Below are 24010 nucleotides of genomic sequence, written 5' to 3'. Positions count from 1 at the left end.
CTTAAAAAAACTAAAATCACAGCCCATTTATTTCTTCTTTCTTTCATGCTGTGCAAAGAAAAAGCAACCTCTTAATCCAGATATTTTACCATGACTCACGTATGCATGCACGTGCAGTGAATCTGGTGCACTTTGAGAGCAACATTAAGAGATCTATGGATAATCTCTCAACACCCATATGAAACAGAACTGTAAGCATATTTACTTTTTCTTTATGGATATTTTACAAATCACTCCCCTTTCAAACTGTATTCTTGTTTATTAATAACAACTTTTTGTTACTGTCATATAGTATTTTATACCTGTTTACTTTATTCTCTTATTTTTTTATAACTATAATGATCATATAAAGATGTGCCTTTACCTCACTGGTTGTAGAAAAAGCTTCTTCTATTCGTTAGCATAGCTAGCTAACCATATGCTAATAACAACAAAGCTATTGACTGTATGATCAGTATGACAGATGAACAGATCGCCACTGGGCTTTCAACTAAAGACACAGCCACGCAAAAACTGCGGCATATGTACGGCTCCTTATCTGAAGTGCCGAGCCACGTTCTGGTGCTCTCCGTCAGAACTACACCCCTGTCAGACGAGACATATACCACGTGATGACACGTTAGGCTCGTGTTGTGTTCATGGACCCTGACCTTGGCCAGGAAAAACAGGCACTCGCTTGTTTAATTTTTTGTGCGGTCTAGATTTCTAGATTTTTTTTCTTTTTTGCGTGTGTTTATAAATTACCTCGAGGGCCGTACCAAATTGTCTCGCGGGCCGTATACGTCCCGGGGGCCGGAGGTTCCCCACCCCTGGTTTAGATACTATACTTAAATAATCTGTGGAGTCTCAGCTTTAATCGGATATATTGTATGTGCAGTTTCGATATGTAATAAGGGTATATTTATTTTGAATTATGTCCTAAAGAGCATTAGCATTTAAAAAAAAATGAATACAACCGCACGTCCCTGCGGTGTGAATATTGCACATGCGCATATCACGGTTATCGCCATGACACGGTATATCGTTCAGCCTTAGTTGCCGGATTATTCAACTATAGCCAAGTCTAAACCAATCCATAACTCTCAAACGTGATTTGAATAACCAAGACTAATTATGGTGTTTTATCCCAATAATGTTACTCCCCTTTAATGTCGTCGTCGTCGTCCCCAACATCCACACATCACGTGTCCTTACGAATAGATCGATTGTTCCAGAGATGCCATTTATGAACTGGCGAATCCTAACGCGTTGTCTCATCCCTTCTTCCTGAGGAAGTGGCAGGGAGGGGAGACAGCGTCGGGTTGGAGGGAGGGAGGGAGGGGGCAGCTGGTAAAGGGGGGAGCCGGAACAAACCGGTGTGCTCGGATACATGCTGTAGCTGCTCGCCCGCACTGCAGATTAACTCTTACCGTGCCGGGAGATGCAGCGAGACATGGTGAGTGGATTTTCGAATGTTTTCCCCCCACTGCATGCACACTGCTCGTTTGTTAGCTGCACACTCTGAGTGGGGCTAGTGTTTCCAGTGTGGACAGGTGATGCTGCAGGTGTTGAATTTAGGAGACTCCAACAGCCTCCAACACACACAGAAGCAGAGCAGCACACACTCGATCACTTGATGTTCTCTGGTTATTCCGGAGCTCTCCGCCACTCAGGTGCTGAAACTGCACGCAGCTGCTATATCTCCGGAGGAAGTGTGTGTGCTCCTCCTGGATGAGATACTTCCAGCGTCCTGCACTCACACGCATGTTAGGAGACAGCATTAGCTAAACACGAGCTAACTGGAACATAATGATCCTCTGATGATATGTTCCTGCATTGTTCCCATAGGCACTAACTGATGAGGTGAAAGTGGGAAAACAGTGGGGAGAGTTTGTCTTTCTAATATCTATCATAGATCTGTCATATCCAGATGTGTTCTTAGGATGACTAAAAACAAGTGTCAGATCCACACTGAAAGTTATTCTCCATTCATCTTTATAAAAAATGAATATGGCTCTTCTATTGCAGCTCTTGTTTAAAGCGCTGTCTCTTTGTACTGGTCATAATAGCCAAGCGGGATACGGTGGTAGCCAAAGAATGTGGGATTCCCTCTCTAAGTACTAATAACATCACCCATGAGACGGAATTACCAGTCGGACTATAGTTGTGCCGGTGCCTTACAAACAGCATTGCAGCCTCTTACTGAGCGCCTAAACATCTGATGCTGCCCCTTTACATTTCAATTATGCAAAGTTTATTTCCCCTCTTCCTTGACACAGTGTTCAAGGATGTGGATACAGTTATTTTGGATGTCACTGGGCAGATCAGTTTAAAATCTGTAGTGTAGTTTATCCCATAAAGGACATCTTGTTCTCTTTTTAAGGAAAGGCAAGTCCCACTTATTTATAGCATATTTCAAGAACAAGGCCATTCAAAGTGCTTTACAAAAAACATTAAAAGCTACAAGTGCCACATAACACAACATCAAATATGAAACAGTCATTAACAGTGTTATGTAAGAAATACATGTTAAAGTTGTGACACCAGTAATTGCAACATTTACTCAGCCTTAAATATTATTTCAAAGACATGCTCCACTAATGATCTCTTACACGGTGAGGCTGATAGTACACGCTCATTCCCCTGTGCACATGTGTAACTGAAGTCTCAAGGTTCCACTCCTCCAGATATTAAGTACACTTCACTGCCCTGGATTAGAGGGCTTGGCTTGTAAGGGTTTCATAGATGAGCTGTGTTCATGCATAATGAGAGGAAAGTGAGTGGTGTGCAGAGGGTCTATGGGGGGAGAGAAAGTAAAAAGAGGAGAAGTAGAGTGAGAGGGTGAGGGCTGTAGATGGGAAGGGGTGATGCGTTCACTCACAGAGGACATTCACATACCCTTCAAGTGTACTGAGCATGCAGCAGCCGCCAGTTCAACCCAGCATAAGCACATGCACGCTCATGTATACATGCACAAGCACACGCAGAGACGCACCAGAGTGTGTTCACCTGACATCTCAGTGCGAACATGCTGTCCCACATTATCTCTGTTGGAACATGCTGTCCCGCAGAGATAATGACCGCCAGTTAGGGGCAGGGGACCAATTGTGGAATAGCAGAGTCCAGCAGAAAACTGTAAAAACGAATAGAGCATTCACTGAGATACTTTTTTTTTGGTGACTTAATGGTTGGCATACTCTAGAGAGGATACATTTGCCCTTTAGTGTCCTTGCTTGATCAAAGACAACCCCCACCCCCCTTAGATGTGACCACATTCACACAAAGACTGATTTAAAATATGGTGGCACTAATTGTTTTTTAACATGTTTTCAGAAATAGGATCTTGGACCTCACAGTACTTTTATCTATTCATTTGTTTTCTTTCTTTCAGGAAATGATTGGTCAGAGCTTCCCCTGACTAAAGCTCGCATTTCAACTCTTTAGCCAGCCGGCTCTTTCCCTGGGGATCACAAGGAGGCCTGCTAAACTCAGCTCATTCCTCAACCTGCCACACAGAGTGGGGCCGAGGCCTGGCACTGTGGAGATGGGGAAACACAGAGGGATGCGCACAGAAGAGGCAAAATGAGGAGTGTGCTTCTGAACGTTATGCCTGGTCAGCTAAAAGAGAAAAGCAGTGGTAAACTGTAGAACACTCCAGAAGCACACCACACAGCATGAGGTTCCTTATGTTTGGTGACAGGGGCTGAAGTTGGCCAAACATTTCTGTCCTGAGGAGTGTCACTTCAGCAGGGAGTGTCGAGCCTCCCCTCCAGTGCAGAGGGAGGTTGTGGCGAGCGGCCATTGTGTTTCCGGATGCAGAACATCCTCGATCAGAACTTAGACATGGCCACGGCTCTACTCGCCGGCGAGAAGCTGAAGGAGCTGATCCTGCCGGGCTCCTCTCAGGATGAGAGGGGGGGGTTACTGGCCGGCCTCCTGGTGCAGCTCAAACTGGAGCTGCCCTTCGACCGCGTTGTCACCATAGGGACGGTCATCATCCCCATCCTGCTGGTCACCCTCGTCTTCACAAGGAACTTTGCAGGTGAGACTTTTGCCACTAGAGGGAGTTCATTGCTAAACTGCCAGAGGGGTTATCTACACCAGCAGCTGTACGTTCTGAGTCAGCCATGCAGTGCCTTAAGGCTTCTGTGAATGTGATAAGTAGAGATGTAAGTAGGAGATTAGGCAAAGAAGGAAAAGGACCAGTGACGAGTGCATCGGAGGATGATAGACTGGAGATAGAGAGGGGAGAGGAAAGTGTTTTGTTAGAAGGCTGGGTGTGACGGGAGAGATGTATGCTGAGTCAGACTCTCTGCATAGCAGCACCAACCATCTGGGACTGAGCGCTTCACTTGGAGTTCAGACAAGTTCCCTCAATGGTGTGTTTTATAATGATATTAAGGGCTTTGCCAAACATGACTCAGCACCCTGCCCTCTGTGACTCTAACAAAGTAATGCTATTGCACATGTAATACATGCCTTGGTGGTATGTTAATGGTTTTTAATAAATAAATAGTATGTATTGCAATATCAAAATAGGAAATGTATCAGATGTAACTGCGTTTTGTTCAGAAGATTAAAATTGGGCTTTCTTCAACCCTAAACTACATAGATCGGATAGAGAACAACTTAGACAGGAACTTGAGCTCTCACTTCCTCTATCTGAGCCAGGCAGAGGATCTTTTCAAAGGCAGTGTGAGCGTTATCAGAGGCACACAGCATTGTGTTCCAACACATCAAAGATTCTCTGAGATACAAACAAAAAGTTAAACGAACATGTCAAGTTCCCGTGGTAAATACAAAGGAACACAACATTTATGGTTTAACAGAGACATCTAAATGAAGATGAGCAATACATTTTAATATGTTTTAATATCAGATGCCCTACAGAGAGCAACTGAGTTGTTTAATTTTGGTTCACAGTATTCAGTCTTGTGTGTACATGCAGTTTTACAATGGATGACTGCACCAGATGTCTCAGGTATGTTTACCTTCTTTCACTTTCAAACAGGTGGTTTGGGGAGAAATAGTTATTCTAGGGAATTTGTCTAATCTGTTTGTCTGACATCACGCTGTCACATTGCCAGATCTTGAATCTGAGAAAAAACGTCTGAGTGATGAGGGAAATTATTACAAAATATATAACAAAATCGATGTTTAAGCATGATAGAATTGTTCTTTCAGCTTAAATATATTCATTTACATTATGACACCATTATCCAACTTGTAATGTTTGGGCAGATTTTTTCTCATTTTTGTCCTATTTCTCAGAGGAGTCCATTTACTGTTACACACCACACAACTTCACCAGGGACCAGGCACTGTATGCAAGAGGCTACTGCTGGACAGAGCTGCGCGATGCTAAACCTGGTTTGGAGTCTCACCTTTGGCCTTCACTTTTTGAACACAAGTTCCTGCCCTATGCCCTGCTGGCCTTCGCTGGAATCATGTATATTCCTGCTTTGGGCTGGGAGTTCCTCGCCTCTACGCGGCTCACTTCAGAGCTCAATTTCCTGCTTCAAGAAATTGATAATTGCTACCATCGAGCCGCTGAGGGCCGAGCACCGAAGATCGAGAAGCAGATTCAATCCAAAGGACCTGGCATTACCGAGCGAGAGAGGCGGGAGATCATAGAGAACGCAGAGAAGGAGAAGAGCCCCGAGCAGAACCTGTTTGAGAAATATTTAGAAAGACGAGGCGAAAGTAACTTTCTAGCTAAGCTTTACCTGGGGCGCCACCTGGCTATTATCTGCCTCAGTACCATCCCCATTTCCTACCTGAGCGCCTACTATGCCCGCCAAAGGCAGAATGAGTTCACCTGTGCCCTCGGTGAGCCCCCGGACATCAGCAGCTACTTCGAGCTGAAGCTCAGGGTCAACTGTAAGCTGCCTGCGGTGCAGCTGCAGCGCATCATGGCAGCAGTGGATATCTCTCTGCTCTGCACCATGAACCTCATCATCCTGCTTAATTTGCTGCACTTGTTTGTGGTGCGCAAATCCAACTTTGTATTTGACAAACTGCATAAAGTTGGCATTAAAACTCGGCGACGCTGGCAGAAGTCTCAGTTCTGTGACATCAACATCCTGGCCATGTTCTGCAACGAGAACAGGGACCACATCAAGTCGCTCAACCGGCTGGACTTCATCACCAATGAGAGCGACCTTTATGTATGATAATGTAGTCAGGCAGCTGCTGGCTGCGCTTGCACAATCCAACCATGACGCTACGCCCACCGTGAGGGACTCTGGGATACAAACCATAGATGGCAACATGGACCCCTCTGAACTTGGGATGGGAGACATGACTGGGGAGCCGCTGGTCCTCAAACGGCCACGCAAGAAGATGAAATGGATCCCAAGCTCAAATCCTCTCCCTCAGCCATTCAAGGTAAGGCCTAAGAACAATTTCCATGTATTCAGTTAGCATCATTGACACCAGAACAGATCTAAACCTAGTGACTTACTTCAATAACCTGTTTACTGGAGTGCAGTTCACATAAACATGATCTGTTGAAGATACTTACATGTGAGCCATATCAGTGCTACATAAACCTCTTTCTCTAAAGAGGCGCAGTAAGTAGTCCTCTTAAAGAACTATACAGAACTGTTGACGCTGTTGAAGTTGTGATATAATGACCGTGTTTGTGTTTTCTGTCCTTTTAAAAGGAACCCCTTACCCTGACACGTCTGGAAAATAGCAACAAGCCTGAAAAACCCAAACCAGTCAGACGAAAGACGGCGGCAGACAGCTTCATTGCACCACTTCTGGATACCAAAAGCACACAATACCCTATCACAAAAGGTATGAATTACTATGAATAGCAAATCTGTTTCAATGTTTATTTATAAATGTGATAATAATTATTTCTAACCATTGATCATTTCACTTTAGAATAGTGCTTAAGATAATAGTTAAACCAGGGATTTAGTTTCACTGCCTATTTGCTCTTGCGCTCTCTTACCTACACAGGTGTGCAGATAAACCGACTGAAGCTGAACTGTTTCGCGGATCCATCGCCAGTCTCATTCCCTAGTTTGAGTTTGTTTATGGAGATCTGCTTTATAGACAGCGTTTATCCTTTGAAACGCGTGGCATCTCACAGCAACAATGGCACGTTGAAAAATCGCAGAGACTAAGCTCCAGTTCAGATCGGTGGAAAAAATGAATACCCGGCTCTGGGTCAGCGAACAGTTCAACATCAGTCGGTTGATCTACATGTACCGAAGAATGCAAGAGCACATTTCTGAGGCAGCAACAGGGAGAGCAGAAGCAGAAGCATCTGTATTCAGCATGAAGAGTTGAAACAACTAGCTAGCTATCTAGCTAGCATGTGAGATATACAGTATAACAAAAAGTTGACCGAATAACACACTTTAAAGACAGCCCCCTTACTTTGTATATTGAAGCAGAAATGCATAATGGAAGGATTTTGGCTGGCTCCACTCTTCACACAAAGGATTGTGATTTATGTGAAAAGGATATGTTTTATTGATAAACCTTCTTATATTTTTAGGCCCACTCTGCAATTTCCTCTAGCTCTACGGAACTTTTAGGGATCTTTCGGGGACTATTTGTTTTGGTTTTACAGCCTACAACTTTACTCTCATAGCTTTCATTAGCATTGTTTCCAGATGCAGCACAGTAGCTGTTTAATCCTTGTGTGGTGTTCATATTTTTGTTACTCAGCCAGTGTTCGTGGGTCTGGTGGACCCGCTGCCTTTTTGGCCTTCAATTCAACACAATCAAACTATTTTACGTTAAAATACTCAACAGATGTTTACTTCATCTCAATTACAAGCAATATAAACAGCATATATGGTTAATATTTGCCCTTTTACATTTGTTAGATCACATTAATGAATTAAAGTGCTACTCGTTTTTGTGCCCGCTGACCGGCTGGTTCTGGCTCGTCTTTTTTTTGCAACTAGCTGATGCTCAATCTCATCCTCTTCTTCAAAGTCACTGTCAGAGTCAGAATTCTCAGAAATGTGATCCTCAGCCACAGTGTGAGAGCAGACAGGTGTCGGTGCTTGAATGTATCAACAATGTTGCAACCTTGTGCAGGAATCGACGCTGAAGTTGGCTTCTGATTCAGAGCATTCGATTCGGCAGTTAAGGGGAAAGTTAGTTGCATAGCCGATTTATTTGGACTGGATTATCCCAGAGAGTCTAAAGATTCTTTATAACCCAGTTTGAGATTTGTGAAACCTTTATTCTATTTGTGAAAATACAAAAAGGGGAGATTTCAGTGCTTTTTTTAAATCTAGACCACATTAGACCAGGTCCTGATCTGAAACCACTAGACCTAGACTCATCAAATCTGGACTGGATTATCCCAGAGAGGCTAAAGATTCTTTATAACCCAGTTTGAGATTTGTGAAACCTTAATTCTTTTTGTGAAAAAATACAAGAAGGCATAAAGGCTTGCCCAGCTGGGAGGTTCACTCTCTGATTCTGATCCTGGCCTGCTGCAGCAACCTCAGCTTTCCACCTGTGTTTATATTTTCACAAATAGAATAAAGGTTTCACAAATCTCAAACTGTGTTATAAAGAATCTTTAGACCCTCTGGGATAATCCAGTCCAGATTTGATGAGTCTAGGTCTAGTAGTTTTAGATCAGGACCTGGTCTAATGTGGTCTAGATTAAAAAAAAGCAGCAAAATCTCCCTTTTTGTATTTTCAAAAATAGAATTAAGGTTTCACAAATCTGAAACTGTGTTAGAAAGAATCTTTAGACTCTCTGGGATAATCCAGTCCAAATAAATTGGCTATGCAGCGATTTAAGAGGTTCAAACACGGAGGATTGTTCGCTCAGCGCTGTTAATTAAATGTCCCTTAACTTTCCCCTTAACTGCCGAATCGGATGCTCTGAATCGGAAGCCAACTTCAGCGTCGTCAGTGGTCATTGATATGTTCTTCACAGAAAAGGAGCCAAGGTCATTGAGTTTGGGTTTGAAAAAATTATTTATCATATCATTTTTCTTTAGCTAAATAATGAAAATGAGTCCCACAGACCCGAATACCATACAAAGGTTAAACAAACTTTGGATTGGTGACCTGATTTTGTATGTTATGTTCTGCTTCCTTTAAGTCAGACTTCTCATTTTCCATCGTAGATATGAGTATGATGGAGAAAAAGCACCCTCGAAACTTCTCTCTGGACGTCCACCCATACATGCTGACCATTCGTAAGCCCAAGGTGGATGTAGCAACAGCCGAGCCTCTGCCCCCAGTGCTCAACCTGGATACAGTTTACCTTGAAGGCACACACACTATCGTTCATGTGTCAGGTTCAATTACAGGTAAGCTTGAACTCTACTTTACTCTAGCTTGTGCTGGTCCAGGGCCAGAATTTGCCATATTTTACTCAAACTGTTTGGGTTCAAGAAAAAAAAGCATGCAGCATCCCATCTCATCTAGCTGTACCTTGCATATACACCTTCGGGTGGCAGTAGCTCAGTCTGTGGGGACTTGGCCTCGACCAAAAATACTGGTGTTGACTGGCAACTGGAGAGGTGCCAATCTACCTCCTGGTAACTGCTGAGGTGTCCTTATGCAAGGCACCAAACCCCCAACTGCCCCCATGGCGCCGGAAAAAACATGGCAGACTCTTCGCTCTGACATATCTTCATAAAAAAAGTGCATGCCTGCATTCTTTTTCTTCTTAAATGTAACCCACTTTGTGTTGCTCACCTGATTTCAGAAAATAGGTAATAAATAACTATTTTGGTTCTTTAGGTTCCCCCACAAGTGTCACGCCAAACAAGAGTCGTACTAAACAAAAATCACAAGTAAATGAGAATTTGAATTAATGTTTCACCAAAATAGAGTCACGCTGAACGAGAGTCACGCTGAACGAGAGTCACGCTGAACGAGTGTCACGCTGAACGAGAGTCACGCTGAACGAGAGTCACGCTGAACGAGAGTCACGCTGAACGAGAGTCACGCTGAACGAGTGTCACGCTGAACGAGAGTCACGCTGAACGAGTGTCACGCTGAACGAGAGTCACGCTGAACGAGAGTCACGCTGAACGAGAGTCACGCTCAAAGGAAATCAAACGATAGTTGCACTGAATGAGAGTTGAGCTGAATGAGAGTTTGATTAAAAGTTGCCCAGAGTGATAGTCACGCAAAACGAGAGTCGCACTTGATGAACGTTTGAAAGAGAACCACACTGAGCGAGGCTGAGGCAGGGGCTCTCAGAAGTTATCCTCACATGCATGACCCAGAAGCATGAGTTTGATTCAGTCCTGCTTGAAAATCAAGTAATGTAATGTGTAATGTAATGTGTTCCTCATTCAAAAAGAATACTTCATTCTAAAATCTATAATCTTTACAGAATGTGTTGACATAAAAAGACAATAGGAGAAATTATTTCTCCAGAAAGGGGGGGGGGGCTTTGCCAAAAGGATTTTCATTTACATTTGAGACTGACTTTTTCCTCTCTTCCTCTACCCTGTCCAATATTTCCTTCTTGTCTTTCAGAAACTAAGATTTGCTCTCCAAAATCGACCAACACTGCCTTTTCTACGATGACCTTGCCCACCAATTCTTACGTTAATGGTGTGAGCCCAAACCCTCCCTCCAGTGAGGACCCCCTCAGTCCCAAGTCTTCTCCAACCCCTCTCCCTCTTCCTCCGCCTACACCTCCGAGGGAGCCTCTCCCCCAGGCGGAGAACCCTGAGTGTCCACCACCAGCCCTGACCAGAGCCCCTACACACCAGCTGATGAGCATACATCATACTCTGTTTGAGGGAGAAGAGGATGAAGAACAACGCAGGGACAGACTGGCAGAGAGACCCGGGGAGCTCATCGCTGCTGGGGAATGTTGAAGGAGGAGAAGAAGAGGGACGCTGAACAAGATTCCTCTAGCCCACTCTACACTGCGCACATGACCACCATGTCAACCACTTCCTATTGACAGTCACCTCTACTCTTAAAATCAACTCACACTCTTCTGTGATGGAGGATTAGACAGTGAGGACACGACATGGAAACTCCGGTAGTCCTAAAAGAGAAATGGCCGAGACGGGAACATTATTCAGAGGGGATAATATAAACGTTTGTTTGTAATTGATAATGCTGACCAGAGTACTGCTGTAGGAAATGATGTCACATTCATGTCTCAGGATGACTGTGTACAGCGAAACATCCTCAAATGAAACCAGCAGAGGTATAATTCAACAGGGTGCTAAAGTGCAGGATCGAACAGCTATATTAAAAAGGCTTGATGAAAGATGAGAGGTGAGTGAGCTTTCAAAAAAATAAATGAAAAAAGACACACACCTTAAAAGAAGACGGCATTACAGCTTCAAACTAAAATGTATTTTAAACACATATGATATAGCGCTTAGTCCCTTTATCCCAATAGCCAGGTAGAAAGGTAGCTTACGCAATACAGTTGAGATCTGCACAATTAATATGCAAAAGATCACAATATATTTGTGGCAATAATGTATGCGCTTACAGCATCATATCTCACAGAATGCTGTATACATGTATTGACACTGTATATGACTCAGACTTTTTGTAGATAATATAACACGTTTCACGGCTTTATTATTGCCATTTCACCGCTGATTAGGAACGTGTATGATATCTTGACTCCACTATATTTGCACGTCATTTATAATAGGTCAATTGTTATATTATATACAGGAATAGCAAAAGAACAGACTCTAGAATGAAAGAGTGCCGTTGTGAGGTGACGTGCAACTACAATATTGCTCAGAGAAACTGTCACATAGGTAACGGATATCTATAACAGAACTACAATGATGTGGTTGTTTTCTTCTTTTAAAGCAGATCAAAAATAATGAATGGAGTTGGACCCAGTGGTAAAGTATGTGACTGTTGTGTTCAGCTGGCTTCTCGTGAGAGTGCTGTGATGTGATGTGAACGAAGTGATGAGTAGATTTAATGTCTCACTGGAGGGTTCATTACTAGATAGAATACGTTATTGAATGCCATCTGCTGTCTCAGACACAATCTAAATGTCTTCAGGAGTTCTGCCCTGCCTCACATTGTGTCAACATCTGCTATGAACAACTAAACAGTTAGAATGGTCTGTCTGTGATGTGAAGTAGAAACCATGCATATGGGGTGTCTTAGCACTCTTCACAATTAACGAGTGAGTGGACGAGAGGATGGGTGCCTACCACTACCTCTCACATTTTCAGCCACATGAATACAGGAACTTCACTAAAGGAACTGCCTGCACTGACTTACACACACATATGACATCTACTGTAGAAGACATTAGTGCTTTCATCTGGGGTTTACCTACAATATCGGTAGACATATGCATACTATACTCATTACTCACATTTGTCTGGGGCATTCAGGAAGCATACACTTGTGATGAGAGACAGCATTTTTTTTCCAATGATCTTTTGGTGCAAATACAAAATAATCCACTTTGTTTTCATGTTGGCTAAAAATCCCGTTGTTAGACTGATCAAGCACACCAAATGCATCCAAAAGCACTTTAAGACTTGTAGCACGAGTATGCGGGCATGGTATATGTTAACACCAAAACACAGCTCTGCTCTGCTTTTTTCTGTGTAGATGTTAACATTGAGACAATAAAGAAGGGAAATCTGTGACAGAGAAAAGCGTCCAGACTTTGATTGTACTGTGTGAAATGTTATAATGGAAAGTAAATAAATACATTTTCACTATAAAAATAAATGTGTGGGTCGACTAAATGAATGACTACATGTACCAGGAAGCACTGCGGCTGTCAGATTCAGCGAGGAGCACACTGACATACGGCATGGCTTAACCAGTACGTTTTTTGTATTTGTTTTGTTGTGAAATTGATCTATTCCAACTATTACGTTTTGACGACATACTTACGGGGCTTGCTAGCCTTAAGTTAGCTTAAGTTAGCATCCGGTAGCTAGCCATGAGACTTCAGTAAACCATGGATATATAAAGAGAACTGGATTCAGCGTTGGAGGAGCGATCCATCCATCCCGTTCATTCATGACATTTTCTCGCATGAAGCTCAAAATGGAGCGACTGTAGATTCAGAGAGTACCCGGATCATCCGGGGCCTTTTGCTTATAGAGCATGCGCAGTTAAGTTTTCCTTAAGCCCCGCCTCCGGTTTCCCGCCCTCGGCTCAGTCAAATGAAGAAAGAAAATAACTCTGATTTTGGCTTTTGGCGCATTTATTAACAACTGTTAAGAGCCCTAATGATTTAAATGAGCGCTATAAAAATGCTCGTGCTCGGTAGTTTACTGATTTACAGCGTCTCTTCGCAATGTAAGTCGATGGGGAAAAGTATGTTGGGTCAAAATTACGTCACGGAAGCTGTAGTAACATCGTTTGGCCACTGCGGCCATTCACACAAATCGCCTTCAATGGCCACCGTACTTCCGTACCTGGAAGTAAAGCTAGCTTAACCTGCCCCCTTCAAGCCACTTCGTCTTTAGCTGCACTGTGCCTTGTGTTGCTAACATTTTCTTCGTAGTGATAACCTATCTGGAGATAACGAAACGTTTTTTATTTAGTCCAATGTTTATAAATCAGTGACAGTCCTGAAACTACCTTTGACGCCACAGCTGGACATTTGTAAACTGCGTTTACACTGCGTTTTAAAGCAACGTCAGCAGTCACTAACGCCAGCTGTGTCTGTGAACGTCTCACAGCTGAGTGGTAACGCATGTCTTCCTCCTGCTCTCTGTCAGCTTTCAGTGCTCCAAAAATGGATCTAGACAACAATTCAGAGGTTTGTAACACTTCCAATGATTGTGTTTGTGTGGGTCTGTGAGTGAAAGACAATACGTTGACTCGTGTTCTGCTGGATGCTCACACTGGACAGCGTGTTTATTATGATGTAAAACACATTTATTTATTCTGGTGCTAACGGTGCTATCTTTCATTTGTTTCTCAAACATTGCCATATGAATTTGCCCCAAGCAGGCACTTACATATGTGCAATCAGTCTGTCTTTCTCAAACTGGCTAGACTTGGAAATAAATAATCTCTTAATCTAGTACAGATATAGCATGCCCTGTGTTTTAAATGGCTTTTTTGTTTGCTGTTTTGACATCTAACAGGATGAGTCTGTCGGCCCATCGGAGGACCCTTCAGAAGATGAACTACCCTCTTTGCCTCCAGGACTCTGTAAGCTTTTTTAAATTACACTGTGTATGCTGTATTTCATCAGAAAGATTTCGTAATACCTGTTTTTTAAGTGTCTGTTTTCAATTCAATATCATATTAAACATGTTGTGGGTAGTTTATCAACCTGGCAGTGCATTTCAGCAGGATTTTCGATATTTATTTCTAATTTAAATAGTGACACAATAATAAACATTTTATACATTCTTTGCTCTGTACAAGAAAGGGATTTACTACTTAAATTCCTTGAGCAATGGTAGATTAACTCCACATAATCACACTTCATGTGCTGATGGTTTTGTCAGTGTTCTCTTAATATATTTTTTCCCACATCCACATACTGTTAAAAAACGGACTTTTCTTCTGGTGTTCAAGTGATACCCAGATTTGTCAACATTTAATTACTATCTGTAACCCAATTGTGATTATGTGGAGTTAATCTACTCCATCAATAGCAGAGACACTGCTTATGTGAAAAGAACTGTGTGTATAGTGTAAATTACTATAACTTTAGCTTATGCACTTTAAAAGAGAAACCTTTTCAAATGTATTTTTAAATATGAAAATATATTCTTCCTATAACAATATAGTAGTTATTGTAAGCCATCAAAACTATATTTGTCCCCTTGTATATTTCAGCTCCTTTTTAAAACTCTCTTTTATTTTGTCCAGCGGATGGTGAAGCAATGGAGCTGCTTTGGCAGCTGCGGTCCCAGCGCCGCCAGGCGTCCCCTGAGCTCCCAGAGACGGTTTCCATTCTAACGGCTCCGGACGGCAGCCTCCTCTACCTGGTGGGCACGGCCCACTTCAGCGACAGCAGCAAGCAGGATGTGGCTATGGTAAGCCAATGAGAATTTACAACAGGATTCGTTCAGTACGCATTCCCGCTTACACCCTTTTAAAATTTGAGACTATGAGTTGTCAGTGAAACAATGGAGTAACTCTGAGAAGGTGCTGTACAGTAGCGCCTGGGAGATGAGTCGGCCCGACTGTTAATACTGTAATTAGGTTGGCATTCTTCTCTTGCCGAGCATAAGTCTTGTTTTTTCCTCATTGATTTTCAGTTTTTACTTCCTCCCTCACTGCTCATTTGCCATTTATTTCTCTTTCTTGCCCACTTTGTCTCTGTTTCTTAATTTTGCATTTCCCTGCCTCCCAGACGATCCGCGCTGTGCAGCCAGACGTGGTGGTGGTGGAGCTGTGCCAGTACAGGGTGTCTATGCTAAAGATGGACGAGGCTACACTGCTGAGGGAAGCCAAAGACATAAATCTGGATAAGGTTCAGCAGGCCATCAAACAGGTCAGACTCAGAAAGATGGACTGACAGTACCAATGGCAATCGAGAAAGTACAGAATACTGTGGATAAGGATGTTGTTTAAAGTGACTCATTCTTAATGGTAAAATACATGTCTCTGATGCACAAACAGGATTAAGTGTTTCTTCTAGTTTTTTTAACTATGGTAATGTGTGCCCTGAAATCTGTGTATTTCAGAACTCATCTTTAAAGAATGACCTCTGAAGGCATAGCTGTGTTTCTGTGAATGTTTATTTTTGTCCTGTGTTTTTCAGAATGGGCTGATGTCCGGCCTCATGCAGATTCTCCTGCTTAAAGTTTCAGCTCACATCACAGAGCAACTGGGTATGGCTCCCGGAGGAGAGTTCAGAGAGGCCTTCAAAGAGGTAAAACATGCACCAAAGATATGCATATCTAAAAAAGGTGGACAGTGGCTGTATATATGTTGTGTTTATTTTGTAATGTTTTATTCTTGAAGTTGTTCTTCCCTCACAGGCTGGACAGGTACCGTTCTGTAAATTTCACCTTGGCGACAGGCCGATCCCCGTGACGTTCAAGAGAGCCATCGCAGCTCTCAGTCTGTGGCAGAAAGCCCGTCTGGCGTGGGGTCTTTGCTTTCTCTCTGACCCAATCAGGTAGCTTCATGTTCATTTTGTCGTACCACACCATTTTGTGAGACTTTCTTAATATCTATTACTCGATACTGCTGTCCAGGAGAGAATAGAGAAGTGCTGTATTTAGACGTCCTGAGATGATCGAGAGGGAGATGACCACTAAATAGTCAATGTTTTGCCGTGGAATAAAATGCAGCTACAGCGAACTGACTTCTCGGTAGGATTAGGGAATGTGTGCACACACATATCTTACAGAGTACATGCAACTCTTCCAATTATTCCTCTTCCTGTGAGATCTGACTGGAAGCTAGCTGCATGAAGTGTTTGTGAATCCATCTTTTGAGATTTCTTGAGCTTGCTATATTCTCTGCCAGGCAAGGGAGACCCAACCAGAAAATATGCTTTGAAGTACAGTATGTTGAATCCCCACAAATGTAAGCTGTCCACCCATTGAGCCTCAGATCTTTTTCAAATTTCTAGACTGAAAACACAACGGGTTGGCCACGCTGTAAAAGGCTTCTCCAAGTGCAGTTGATTGCATCCTTTTGCAATAAAGTGCAATTGAAAATGACTTATTAATGCCTCTGAGTACTTTGACAAGCACTATGTAAATATCATGTATTATTATTATTTTGCCTTTCAAGAGGTTTATTTCACCTTTTTTACATCTTGTATACAGACTTTTTATACTTTTTTTAAATATGAAATTGAATATGATTTGGAAAAAATCCTGCAAACTTCATCTGACCCAATCCTTTTTGACTGTTTGTTCCTCATCCTTTACTCTCTACTGTTGTTATGTGTTTAGTAAAGAGGACGTGGAGAAGTGCAAACAGAAGGACCTGCTGGAGCAGACCATGTCAGAGATGATCGGAGAGTTTCCTGCTCTCCACCAAACTATCGTGGCCGAGCGAGACATCTACCTCACACACACACTCCGCCAGGCTACACGCTGTGTGGAGACCCCCAGTAATGCCCAGAGTGCGTATCATGACACCTTTCAAAAACATCATTGTGTCTTTTCCAAGTTTTTAGCTCCCTAATCCTGTTCTTTATGTTTTCACCTTGTGTACATTATGGTTTTATTCACATCATAAAATACTGCTATTCATTTTGGTTGTTTTACATATACATTGCTCATTAGTCTTGAAAAATAAATGTAATTTTATTGTAATTCTTAAATAGTGCGTCAGAATTGCATAACTGTGCTTGATATAGATTTTCCTTAACAAGACGTGTCAACCTACTGTGTAGTGTATCTTGTGAAATGTTTCTAAATAGTTGCGTAAACAGCCGACCGGTAATGACAGTGTGGTTTGAATGCTACAGAGGCTGTTGACCAACATGCTGAGTCATATTGTCTGTAAAGAGGGTGGAACTGTTAACTTTACTTAGCTTAAAAATAAATGTTGAGATCATGGTGAGACCACAGGAATTGATACTTTGTGAATAATTTAGGCAATGTTCCTCATTAATTAATGCATTGTCAAAAAAGGGCAGTATCCAGACATTCAGGGCATTTATACTGAAATATATCCCTGGTGGATTTGATGAAACATTTCTCTGTTGTCAAATAACCTTTGGTTTTGTAGAAGTTTAAAGAAGTGTTGATTTTCTATGTAACAAAATATTTGATACTACTTTTCTTTTTTTTCACAGAAGTGCCTGCAGTGGTGGTGGGAGTCGTAGGGATGGGTCACGTCCCTGGCATCGAACGAAACTGGGAGAAGCAGCTCAACATAACTGAAATCATGAGGTGAGTGTGTTACATATCAGATGTAGACTGTAATAAAAACACTCGCAGTTGCTGAATGTGTCCGTCTGTCTCCTCCTCAGTGTGGCGCCGCCCTCACGCTTCGGCTGGGTGCTGCGTACGGTCATAAAGGGCGTGGTGATGGGGATGCTGGGATATGCCTGCTACCGTGCCGGAGGGAGTCTGGGCCGAACCGTGCTGTCTTTACCTGCAGTCGAATCTTTACTGGAGAATATACGGCCACCCCCTCTTAGCCCACATGACCTTTGACCTATTAACAGTATGCATTTTTCACCAATGGCCTTAATAACAGGAGGTTGGGCTGGGGGAAAGGTTTCATCAGCCCACGATATGAACTAACAAGGACCTCAGGGGGTTAACACCCCCCACCTCGTATTGATGTCCCTGTACACGCAGCAGGGCCGTACTGCCAAAGAAACCATGACAGTACTCTTTGTTTTCTTTCATATTTTGTCCAAACCCCGCATTTTGTAAGGTTTACAAAGGCCAATAATTCCCTCTGAATATATTTACTTTACATATATAGAGTTTTTATTTGAAAAATATCTACAGATTTATCATCAGTCAGGTGCCCGGATTAGACATTTTCTCACAGACACACATTTTATTTGTCTTATTCCTTCCTCTTTTATAGTAATATTATTAAAATCCACCATTCTTTAAACACACATAACACACACTTGTTTCCCATGTGCACAGATAAGTGCCTCATGCTTCAGCACTAAGGGCTAAGGGTGTACTAAATGGACTGGCAAAAATGTGTTAAATGCATCTTATAAAGACACCAACCACAGGTCAATGCAATTTTTCTAATATTCTGTCTTTAAATAATTCTATATAAGGCCTATTTTATAAATACCGTTGCCCCAAATTGACTTTTGTTGTCTTGGCTTCAGATATGACACGCATGACTTTTACATGCATTAGGACCTGACGCAGGACAGGCATAAATGTGCCTCAGGATGAGCAACGCACTTGATAACATTTATATAATTGATTGTACCTCCAATATGAGGTATCCTCATGTGTGAGTAAGGGTTCATATTTGACACAAAAATATGCTTTTACAGAAAGACGTTTCTCAGATGATAAAAGAAACACAAGTATTTTGTTTCGCTCAAGGTGAGGACTGACCGTGATGATTTCTGAGTGGACATTTGTTATGGACATGTTTTGACTACTATGAAGGAAACTGACCGTTCAGATTGGTCAGAGTTGGGAGGTAAAGCCTTACACTGCTATCACTGCTGCCTTTGACCCTCAGATTGCCTCATCTGCTGAGGCTTTACAGTATATACAGGTCCAAGATTGACCTGTATCCAGTGGCGTTTCTAAAAGTGGTGGGGCACAAAAAACTCAGATGTCTATATATAAGCTTCTGCAGAGAGGTTCATGGCTGGTGAGGCACTGGCTCTGACTCTTCAGGTTTACAAATATATTAAATCAAAATATAATATTATTTTCAAAAGCTTTTTTTGTCTGATGCTTCAATTACATTTAAACAGACAGTTCAACAGAAGGATACCCAAAAAAATGTAATTTTATCATTTAAATATTGAATTGTTCTCTCTTAGTAAGATCCCATTTTCAATAAAATTGCAGTCTTACCTTGACTTGAAGATTAAGTCCATTTGCCTATCCTTCTGGACAAAAATCTCTTACTTTTTTGTAAAAGTCCTCCTTATCTTCTTGTAGTTTCAAAAGTCTATCATAAATCTAATCTAATCAATAGATTTTTGATTCGAAAGTGATAAAAGTAGGGTAGACATGTGGATAGTATCCGGCTGAACAAAACGTACATTTATCTAACAGCTACGTTTCCCACAGATCTTATTTTGAGCTATTTTCTCAAATCCTATGGAGAAATCTCGCTTTTTTGTCGAGGGAAGCCATGCGCGGCTTACTTCCTGGTTTTAGGACGCCTCACTGCAGGGCTGCAGTCGAATAGTCCAAAGATCAGCTCCTAAATTCTAACCCTATCGTCTATTCCTTGACCTCTGAGTGAAACGTCACGGGGTTAAGGGATAGTGGACAGGAGAATTCAAAAGGATTTAGGAGAAGAGACTGCGGTACTTTAGATAATCCGAATGCACTTTCACTATCCGACGTATTTATGATGCGCCAGCGGACGTCATGAATGTGCGTCTGCTGCTGTGGGGGAACTATGGAAACTACAGTTTTCTATACAGCGGACTACAACATGGATGTTTAATAAGAACGAGGGACTCCTGTAAACTCATCTAGAGACTCTGCACCGTGCTCTGATGCTGTTGCTTTGCTTTATGAACGTGGACAACAGAGAAACATATTCTTCATGACCAAAGTTGGAATTGAAATAAAAAAGGAAAGTGAAACTTATGCTCGTCACCCTCTCCCTCCGGTCCACATTAATACCAATGATCCCAATACGTATGATTGTATGAACTAAAGATCTTAAAATCAATACAAATGTATTTATTATAAACGTTAGTCCTTAACATCTATCACTGTGTATATCACCATTCAAACATCTTTTAAAAGTTGAACAAACTCCACACAGCTCAGTAAAGACTGTGAAATGTTGACTTTATTTGATAATTTCAGTAAAAACTAACGTTCATATTTCTCTTTTTGATTATAATACTGATGAACGTGCAAAACAAAGCACTTTGGCAACTTACCACCTATGTTTTAAAATGCTTAATAAGCACCGTAACTTTCATGATATAATTTCTCGGTCATAATCGGTTGTTTCCGTGAACGGCCGACTGTTGAGTGACGGCAAATGCTGCGGCTGCAAGGCATTGTGGGGCAGCATTTTCGCTTCTCCTGTCGGTTAGGGAGGTCCAGTGGTTCCTAAGCTAAAGGAGGTTATAAAGGAAGTTTGAAACCTCCTTTCCTATCATTCTCATCATTCTAGAGAATTCGAACGGCACTTATCATGGCTGCCACTGAGGGACTTCCGGGTCATTTCACTCCTTTAGGAAGGTTCCTAAGCTAAATGGACTATTCGACTTCAGCCCTGCTCTCTCGTCTCCTCTTCACACACCACACTTTTCGCGGCACACGTACTTACAGCCAATCAGCTCTGAATTATGTGAGATGACGTATGGTGGGGATGGCAGCACTTTATTTTTTGCCACACACATTAAATAGGAAAATACTCTGAGCATGCGCAGTGTAGTTTTTGCAGTCACCGTTCACTTAGACCAGGGGTGGGGAACCTTTTTCCTCTCAAGGGCCATTTCAATTTTTACAATATCCTCAGAGGGCCGTACAAGTTATTGACCTCTGCTTAAAAAAACTAAAATCACAGCCCATTCATTTCATTCTGTGCAAAGAAAAAGCAACCTCTTAATCCAGATATCTCACCATGACTCGCGTATGTATGCACGTGCAGGGTGTGGCGTGCTCCCCTGGGAAGATTTTTTTTAAATGTTGAAGTTAAAAGCATCAATCTGGTGCACTTTGAGAGCAACATTAGGAGATCTATGGACACATCTCTCAACACCCAAACACAACTGTAAGCAGATTTTCTTTTAATTTATGGATATTTGACAAATCACTCCCCTTTGAAACTGTATTCTTCTTTATTAATAACTGTCATATAGTATTTTATACCTGTTTACTTTATTCTCTTATTTTTTTTATAACTATAATGATCATATAAAGATGTGCCTTTACCTCACTGGTTGTAGAAAAAGCTTCTTATATTCATTAGCATAGCTAGCTAACCAGATGCTAATGATAACAACACAGTTATTGACTGTCTGATCAGTATGACAGATGAGCAGATCGCCACTGGGCTTTCAACTAAAGACACAGACACGCAGAAACTGCGGCATGTGTACGGACTTATCGGTACTGCAATTTCTGAAGTGCTGGAGTGGCTTTCTGGTGCTCTCCGTCAGAACTGCACCCCTGTCAGTCGAGACATATACCACGTGATGACACCTAAGGCTGGTGTTGTGTTCAAGGACCCTGACCTTGGCCAGGAAAAACAGGCACTCGCTTGTTTAATTTTTTTGCGGTCTAGATTTCTTTCATTTTTTTATTTTTTGCGTGTGTTTATAAATTACCTCGAGATCCGTACCAAATTGTCTCGCGGGCCGTATACGGCCTGGAGGCCCGAGGTTCCCCACCCCTGCCGTAGAGTCTCACTCTGAGCGAGTGCTGCTCCAGCTGCTCTCGGCTTCGTCCATACTAATTCATTCATTCATTCAATGCTCGCCGGTTCCGCGGTTCCACATTGTTTGTTGTGAGGAGTCTGATATATTTAGTATATTTATATTTTAGTGCGACAGCCAGGGGTGACAGGCGCGTACGCGTCACAGGCAGCTTGCTGTTGCCAGATTGGGTAGTTTTCCGCATTATTTTGAAGCCTGTTTACGGTGTGTTTTAACTGGGTTTTCGGCTGAAAGGCATATGAAATCTGGCACACTTTTGAACGCCGTTATAATACAGTGCTGAGAATGAACGCACTTTTGAACGCCGTTATACAGCGCTGAGAATGAACGCGTTCTCAATTACGTTCATCTAGCGGAAATACAGTACGTTCAGTTCACGTTCGCCCAAAATAGGAACGCGTTCATTGAACGCGTTCAGGTACATCACTGCTGGTATAACACATTCATAGGTTCTTAAATATTAAGATCCCCTGAGACACAGTGTCGTGATTTTTTTTTTTTTTTAAAAGTACCCGCCGGCGGGGACCTTGGGGCTTAACAGGTTTAAAGTATTTGCATTTTAATGTTGAGCACACTGGTCCTGCAACAAAAATTATTTCCCAATTTGGGATTAATAAAGTACCTACCTAACTATCTATCTATCTATCGACTGTAGAGGTGAGTTTGAAGGTAAGTTCAAAACAATGTAGGATTACAAATTCTGTTTTTGTTGTTGTTCAGAACTCGATGCAGGTGTGCACCATTGAAGATAGTACTTGTGTATTTTTAAGTAGTAATTTTTTTAATTTCCCATACTGTGACGTGTTTTTCGAGCAAGGCAAGTTTATTTATATAGCACCTTTCAACACAAGGCAATTCAAAGTGCTCTCCAAAAACATTAACGAGCTAATATAGAATAACACAGATATAAATACATAAATAAAAGTTACAGTGCAGTGTAAGAGATAAATAGTTCAATTATAAGCAGCGGCAAAAAGAAAAGTCTTCAGGCTGGATTTAAAAGTAGTCAGAGTTGCAGGGGACCTGCAGGTTTCTGGGAGTTTGTTCCAGATATTTGGAGCATAATAACTGAACTCCTCCATGTTTAGTTCTGACTCTGGGGACAGAATAGTGCACCGTACTTTAACAACAAACTCCTCCTAGGGATTTTACGAAGTCTTTACGTTTGGTGTCAATCAGGATGAAGTCCAAGTTATGTAACGTGTATGGCATGTCCCCCAAAGAGTTTATGGAAATCAGAAATAGTCCTAATTGTCTATGATAAACTGTGTAGCCGTAATGTAGAAACTCAGAGATTAAACCCACAATCTCACAGCCGTTACGCCATACAATAATGTATTGTATTATAAACACTTTTTAATCTAGAGCCTTGGCTATCAATTATAATATCATGTCCCAGTGTTCCCTAAGTGATATACTTAAGTATAAAAGAAAATAAAATAAAAATGTCCATGCATCTTTATACTTTTCAAAATCCCTTAATCTCACAGGAAAATATTTTACTTTTTACTCCGTTACATTTTCTGACAGCTTAAGTGACTTCTTTTTAGATATGCTGTACAATTTGTACTAACCCTAACCTTAACCCCTATCCATACCATAATTAGGTGATTTTAAATGGGAGTTGATTAACTTGTGTCCATAAATGGGTTGAGAAATGTTCCTACAATTTTTTTTGCAGGATTTTACCAAAGTTTTGCAGATAATAATTACTTTTAATTTTTCTTAAGTGAGGTTTTAAATGTTTGTGTTGTTGAATTAAAATCACATCACATAAGGCATATATACATTTTTTGTATTTATTTTAAAAGTGACACCATGTTTCAGTCAATACAATTACATTTTCAGCTTCACCTCAAAATATGTAGTATTAAAGTCCCAGAATATTTCACCAGCTTCAACATAGTTAAAAGATATATGGAATTGAATGTCTACAGTGAGACAAATATAAAAACACAATTTTATATTTCATACCATAGGTTGTTTTATTTATGAAAGTGTTGATTAAACATACAATGAATAAGTAGAAGTACTTTAGTAACCAAAATGTGA

At 41.6% G+C, this 24010-nt stretch overlaps 2 protein-coding genes across 2 annotated transcripts; both read left to right on the top strand.

Moving 5' to 3' along the window:
- Window positions 1–1346: 1346 nt before the first annotated feature.
- panx2 (pannexin 2) lies at window positions 1347–12593 on the top strand. Its single transcript, XM_034084288.1, is given in 8 exon segments — window positions 1347–1435; window positions 3371–4021; window positions 4928–4960; window positions 5251–6143; window positions 6145–6366; window positions 6645–6780; window positions 9096–9281; window positions 10465–12593. Coding segments are annotated over 7 exon segments (2046 nt in total). The 5' UTR covers window positions 1347–1435; window positions 3371–3792; the 3' UTR covers window positions 10812–12593.
- Window positions 12594–13330: 737 nt separating this feature from the next.
- On the top strand, window positions 13331–18591 carry trabd (TraB domain containing). The gene is made up of 9 exons (XM_034085702.2): window positions 13331–13714; window positions 14046–14112; window positions 14782–14948; window positions 15269–15409; window positions 15680–15790; window positions 15900–16039; window positions 16827–16999; window positions 17678–17774; window positions 17855–18591. The coding sequence occupies exons 1-9, from the start codon at window positions 13649–13651 to the stop codon at window positions 18039–18041; spliced, it is 1149 nt and encodes a 382-aa protein (XP_033941593.1). The 5' UTR covers window positions 13331–13648; the 3' UTR covers window positions 18042–18591.
- Window positions 18592–24010: the final 5419 nt, after the last annotated feature.

This window comes from Pseudochaenichthys georgianus, chromosome 6 (assembly GCF_902827115.2).
Source record: "Pseudochaenichthys georgianus chromosome 6, fPseGeo1.2, whole genome shotgun sequence".
NCBI lineage: Eukaryota > Metazoa > Chordata > Actinopteri > Perciformes > Channichthyidae > Pseudochaenichthys > Pseudochaenichthys georgianus.
The sequence above is the reverse complement of the archived record's forward strand: the minus strand, read 5'-3'. Positions and strand labels throughout refer to the sequence as shown.

Excerpts from the sequence above, each read along its gene's own strand:
- trabd (XM_034085702.2), top strand. The coding sequence starts at position 13,649 with ATGTCTTCCTCCTGCTCTCTGTCAGCTTTCAGTGCTCCAAAAATGGAT. Across the intron at positions 14,949-15,268 it reads GCAAGCAGGATGTGGCTATG|ACGATCCGCGCTGTGCAGCC; the intron begins GTAAGCCAATGA and ends CCTGCCTCCCAG. Across the intron at positions 15,410-15,679 it reads TTCAGCAGGCCATCAAACAG|AATGGGCTGATGTCCGGCCT; the intron begins GTCAGACTCAGA and ends TGTGTTTTTCAG.